The sequence below is a fragment of the Delphinapterus leucas genome, chromosome 16 (assembly GCF_059928025.1).
Source record: "Delphinapterus leucas isolate spDelLeu-1000000601 "Yukka" chromosome 16, BTC_Dleu_Yukka2, whole genome shotgun sequence".
In the NCBI taxonomy this organism is placed as follows: domain Eukaryota; kingdom Metazoa; phylum Chordata; class Mammalia; order Artiodactyla; family Monodontidae; genus Delphinapterus; species Delphinapterus leucas.
Genome location: NC_143144.1, coordinates 4,619,889 through 4,625,888, shown reverse-complemented (window position 1 = coordinate 4,625,888; position 6,000 = coordinate 4,619,889). Strand labels below are relative to the sequence as shown.

At 53.8% G+C, this 6,000-nt stretch overlaps 1 protein-coding gene across 2 annotated transcripts in view; it reads left to right on the top strand.

Annotated features, from left to right (window-relative positions):
- The first annotated feature begins 512 nt into the window (after window positions 1-512).
- The window catches only part of ABCB10 (ATP binding cassette subfamily B member 10), a 31,491-nt gene continuing 26,003 nt past the window's right edge, over window positions 513-6,000 (top strand). For both annotated transcript variants that reach the window (XM_089897378.1, XM_022553120.3), the window contains exon 1: window positions 513-1,018. In XM_089897378.1, the coding sequence (XP_089753504.1) occupies window positions 523-1,018 (496 nt within the window). In that variant the 5' untranslated portion in view covers window positions 513-522. The remainder of the gene's footprint in view (window positions 1,019-6,000) is intronic.

Sequence of the window (6,000 nt, the reverse complement as noted above, 5' to 3'; positions counted from 1 at the left end):
GCTCCCGCACGTCTGTCCACGTTATGAGATGACCCTTTCCCTCTCAGAGACCCAAGTTTCACTCACCGCCAAGCCCGTCCCGCACAGCGGTCCCCAGGCCCGCGCACTGCCGCAGCGCGCTGTCCGCCCGCCTCTTTCAGGCGCCGGGCCCGTGTGATCGCGCCTGCGCGCTCCGCCGTGCGCGGGCGTGAGAAAGGGCCCGCGCCGCTCCCAGGTTCTTCCGGAGGGGCAGAGGAGGGCGAAACTGTTCCCCGCGCGGCAGTGCGCAGGCGTAGCGGCGCGCGGCGCTTTCTTCCGCCTCAGCCACCGCGGCTCCGGCGGCGCGCCAGTCGCTGGGCTGCCCGGTGGGGGGCGCTGCGCGCCGGGGCGCCCGGGGGTGGTCGGGGCCGGGCTCACCGCCCCGGGGCGGGGCCGCGCGGGCCGGGATGGGGCGGGCGTCGGGGCGGTGGTCCAAGCCGGCGAGCGGCGGCGGCGAGCACAGGAGAGGCTGCGGACCGAGGCGCAAGGTTCGGACGCGGCGCCATGCGCGGCCCCCCGGCCTGGCCGCTGCGGCTGCTCCTGAGGCGGGGCCCAGCCGCCCGCGCCCCCGGGACCCGGCCGCCGCCGACGCTCCTGGCGCCGGCGCGGCTTGGGGACTCGGGGCCATCGCTCCTCGAGGGTGGCGAAGCCGCGCGAGCCCCGCGGTGTCGGGCGGGACGCTGCCCGGGTGGGGGTCCCGGCAGCCCCGCGGGCGGCGCGGGCCTGGCGCGGCTCCTGGCTCTGTGGACGCGGCCCTCCGGGCCTTCCAGGTGCGGGGCGCTCGCCGGGCCCGGCGTCCCCTGGCTCCCGCGCGCCGCGCTCCCCGGTGGCCCAGCGGCGGTCGCGCGGGCCGGGGGCGAGGCTTGGCTGCGCGAGCCGCCCTTGCCTGCGGCCGCGGCGACCCCCGGACACGACCCGCTGCAGCGGCCCGTGGCTGCCGGGCGCTCGGAGGCCCAGAAGCTCCTAAGGCTGGCGCAGCCCGAGCGCCGGAGGCTGGCAGGTAGGGCCCCCGTCCCCTCCCCTCGGTCACCGCGACCTTACACACGCGAGGTCCGGGGCCGCCGAGAGGGGCACTGCGGTGGCGGCAGGGGGACCCGGGGCCACTGGAAACGGTGCGGAGGACGGGGTGCCTCTACCTGGGCGTCCCCACCTGGAGCGCGGACAGAGCGCGCCTGCTGTAGCGGTGTGGAGCCGGCAGGCCCGCCGGGAATCTGCTCCCAGAGCTAATGTTTGTTTTCTTATCTTGATACATATTATACAAATGGGGCAGCATCTCAGTGTTGCAGTTTTCGGGTCTGTTCCATTTTTACTTTGCTGGCGTTCTCAGAATGACCTGGGATTTTTCCCCGTATCTTTGTAAAATTAATCCTAACCCCAAATAAACCAATGTTGTCATATGTGCGTGCTTCAGGCAAGTTTATTAAGCAGCCAACAATATTTTTACTCTGTGAAGCAAAGCAGTGTAAAGTTTTCAGGTTTGTCCCCTGCTTTTGTCTCCTGGGTGGTAGGCAGGAAGTTACTAAGTTCTTATCAGAAGAGTCAACACTGGTCGTGATCAGTGATCTGTAAACTCCAGAAGTGTTGAGAAACTGTGACTCATAACCCAACTAAATCATAATTAAGTAATTTTTAAAAAGAAATCAAAATGAATATTTTTAGGGCTTCCCTGGTGGCGCAGTGGTTGAGAGTCCGCCTGCCCATGCAGGGGACACGGGTTCGTGCCCCGGTCCGGGAAGATCCCACATGCCGCGGAGCGGCTGGGCCCGTGAGCCATGGCCGCTGAGCCTGCGCGTCCGGAGCCTGTGCTCCGCAACGCGAGAGGCCACAACAGTGAGAGGCCCGCGTACCGCAAAAAAAAAAAAAGAATATCTTTAGAAACAAAATCCAGATAAACAGATTTTTGTATAGCTTGTCATTTTAGCCATAAATGGAGAAATGTTTAAATGCAAGGGCCTTGTAAGATCTCAAAGGTTTTGAGACTTCTCCAAGTCTTCGTTTCTTTAATAAATATTGAGTCTCATTGTGTGCTAGGCCCTTGGGTTCCACTGATGAGCAGGAAGAAACATGGTTCCCGCCCCTGCTGGGCCTTGCAGCTTAGTGGGGGAGAAACATTGATGAAAAGATATGTGACTGGAGATAAAACTGCACATGTGATGAGGGCTTGCAAAGAGGGCTTGTGAGGTTCTTAGGCTTGAAAGAGGAGAGAATCCCACCTTTTTTTGTTACAAGTCCATTGCTTTAGGAAGGATAGTCCTAGAGAGCTATTTGTGATGTAGGGCGGGTTGGCGCCGTGGAGGAGGGCAGTAGAGTGGGAATATTTATACCTCTCACTGACTGTTACAGTTTAGGGGGCTTCTTGGTATTACTGAGGTATAAAGAGAACTATCTCATCGCTCAGTTGGTTGTGCGTGTATTTTTATGGAAATAAAGTTTTTTTCCTTTTTCCTCTTTTAAAAGAAAATTTTGAGGCTAGGAGCTCTCACTGGCCTGTGAGCTGCTTGGGAAAGGGGCTGTGTCTGCCTCATCTTTCTGTGTCTAGTCCTTAGCCTGTGTGTGTGTGTGTGTGCGTGTACTTTTAAATCAAGAGGCCAAAAACAGCTGAGTTGAAGAGAAGGAATTCCAATGTTAATTTGTTAATTTTTAGGAAAAGGAATACAAAAATCCTTTTTCAAAAATTCCGCTGTACGTTTGAATAACAGTGTTTTCATCTGTGTTCAGTAGTTTGGTGAGCATGCTGCCTGAACTGTGTGACCAGAAAACTTTGGTCTTAAGTGATTTGTGTCAGAAACTTTAAAAGCAGGGTCCACCATTTGACATGTTTATAGGTATCTGCTGAGAACAGCCATTTCCATTTCTCTTCTAAAGGAACCACAGGCCTCGATGCTCTCCGCGGCCCCTCCTCCCTGTGTCTCACTTTATGTAGGAATTTGCAGATATCTTCCAACAGCTGTGGCCTACAAGGTTGCTCTGCAGTCTTTTTTCACTGATAATTCTTCATCTTATCACCTTGGTCACAGGAGTCTTAAAAGATGGAGGAGCTCACTGCGGAGCCCCTGTGGGCTGATGGGATAAGAGGTAACTGGTCAGAGCCGTCCTGCTGGGCCTGGCAGATAGAAGCGGCTGGGGCTCCCAGGGAGTTAGAGGCAGGCTGCGCCGTCCGTGGGGTTGGGAGTTAGGAGGGGGCCGTGAGATGCCGATGGAGGGTCTCTGTGCGGCGGGCCCGGTGCAGGGGAGCTTGTCTTGCTCACGCTTTGCAGGCAGGCCCCTGGTCAGATGTGGCAGGTGCACGTCCAGCCCTCCACCCCCAGGGCGTTCACTTAAACACTGATAAGGGCCTGTGTGGTTTGAGAAGAGGACAGGTCTCAGAACCTGATGCCCGCCAGGAGCTTTTGCTGCATTTGTAGTTACATTTTATGGAGATAGACCGTGACGTGACCAAAATGAACAGAGTGGCGAAACCAGTGGGTGCGGTGAGCAAGGAGAGGGCGAAGCATGTTTCCTGCAGCCCAAGTCGGGACAGAGGGTCTGACAAGGACAGCACTGGTGGGACAGTGAGGCTGAGCCTCCGCAATGGAGACTGCTCCAGAAAGCCCTACGGAAGTACCATGTTGCAGAGAAAACATGAACATTCTGTATCTGTGCTGCGAAATGTGCTAGTCAGAGTTGATTCAAGACGGAAATACACACCAGATTTTGAAAAGACTTAGTATGGAAAAAAAATTGTGAACTTTCTTTACTTTTTAATGTTCATCGCATGTTGATTAATATTTTGGATATATTGGATCCAAATATACAAATAAAATACAGTATTAAAATTAATTTTACCAGTTTCTTTTAAATGTGGCAGCTGGAAGATTTTAAGTTCTGTGGGCGGCGCCCGTCGCGTGTCTGCTGGACAGGAGCACCCGATGCTCTGGCCTTGCCCAGACCTTTGTTCTCCAGGTCACTCCACGAGCCTGCGAGGCTTCCTCACCGTCCGCTTCCTGCTGGCTGTCAGCCCCCTTCACCTCCTGCCCTGGCCAGCTTAGCTAGATGCCAGGCTAGCTCAGCCTCCAGCCTGCACCGGGCCTCTACTCCTTTGTTCCCTGTAGACACAGAAAGCTCCTTTCCTCCTCTGTCCCACCCGTCAGAGAGTGGAGCTGCTGGCAGGGACACAGGTCATTCCTGACGCCTTGCGATGACAGCTGTAATATAGATAATAGCGGATACTTACTGTTTACTAGATACTGGGCACTGGGCCAGAGGCTTTACGTGTGTGTGTGTGTGTGTGTGTGTGTGTGTGTGTGTGTGTATGTGTGTGTGTAATTTCTCCTCATAACATTTCTGTGAGGGAGGGGTTCTTTTTATTGCTATTTGACAGATGAAGAAACTGAGGCACAGAGAGTTTGAGTGACCCACTCAAAGTCAAACAGCTGGATGGCAGAGGTAGGGCACTGACCCTGTCAGTCCCAACTTCAGAACTGACCTTCCCAACATGCTTCCCAAATCTGAAATTCTCAGGTCCTGTAGAATCTAGTTCTTAAAAATATCTGCAGTCCTTGTCACCGTCCGTATCCCCTCTGCCCCTCCCCGTTTCACCCCAGTTCCCCTCTCGCCTGGATCAGGGGAGCCTCAGGTCCTTTCTTTTCACTCTGCTGCCAGAGTGGATCATGTAAAAGGCAAATCTGACTGTCTCACTCCCCAGCCCGAGGCCCTTTTAGGCCTGCCTTGCTGCAGAGTCCCAGTTCTACTTTAGAACCCGGAGCCTAGTATGCCTCCACTTTATTTCTCAGTACTTCTCTGCACCAGAGTCCCTGTTCCAGCTTTATCCTGCAGCCTTCCTGCTCCCTGGCTGCCCTCACCCCCAGGCGAGGCCCCTGCTGTGTTCTTGGCTTGGAATGTGAGAAGACGGAGAAGACAAGCTTTGTCTCAGAATGTGGCTCTTCAGTGTATGAACTGGGTGACCTTGGGCAAGCTCCCTCACCTCTCTGTGCTTGAGTTTCCTCTCTGGAAACAAAACTGAGGGTGATAAAAGCATTGTTGGAGAGAGCGCATATCAAATGCTTCAGAGAGTGGTGGGTGGTTGGTGCCTTAGTACTTGAGTGACATGGGGGTAGCTGCACCTGCCCAGCACAGTGAGCAGACGAGTCATTAAAAGATCTGTCCCGTATCCAGTGGTGATAGACATGCTTGAGAGCCTCCTCCGCCCCCCAGACCTGTCCATCCAGGAGCTGTCTACCGGCCACAGCCCTTCTCCCAACAGCCTCTGTTTCAGGTTTTCCATCCCCTTTCTTTTGGAGGAGATTTCTCTTATTCTTTGAACGCTGTGATGCAGTAGAATGAGGGTAACGGAAAGATACTTGAAGATACCTGTCAAGAGACAGATGACAGTTGCTTGGGACCCGTCAAGCAAGGATAGGAACAAGCAAGATGCTTAACCATGGAGAAAAGGTGGAGAAGAGTTTCTCGAAGGATTATGGTATACTTGGCTTGTCAGGTTTGGGGAGGAATCAGAGATGATAGTTGTGGCGCAAATCTACATGATTCATGAATGTCCGAGATGGTGCTATGTAGTAAAACCTTAATTAACAGGAATCCAGCTAACCCAACGCTAAAAAAAAAAATTTAACTTTTGTATACATTCAACTTGTAGAAGAAAGGCAAATGGCAATAAGACAAGCTGTCAATCGTTCTTTGTTTTTGTTTTTTTAATTAAAAGGAAAGAGAGGGGAGATCCTGGAACGAATTTTGATTCAGCCCAATTCCTTTCTCTTTGTAATCATTATCATTACTGTGTAAGAACTAGTGTGTGTTCATGATATACAGGTTCTTATTTTGGAGTTGTAACTTTGAGTTTGAAAACTAGAGGCGGGAGGGAGAGATGGACCTTGATGGCACTCTGCATACATTACACTTACTGAAGTATTTGCCAAAGGGAAGAAACAGACCAGAGAAGCTGGCTGCTGATGACAGATGAAACAGGCCTTTCGGGTTAACCCCCGG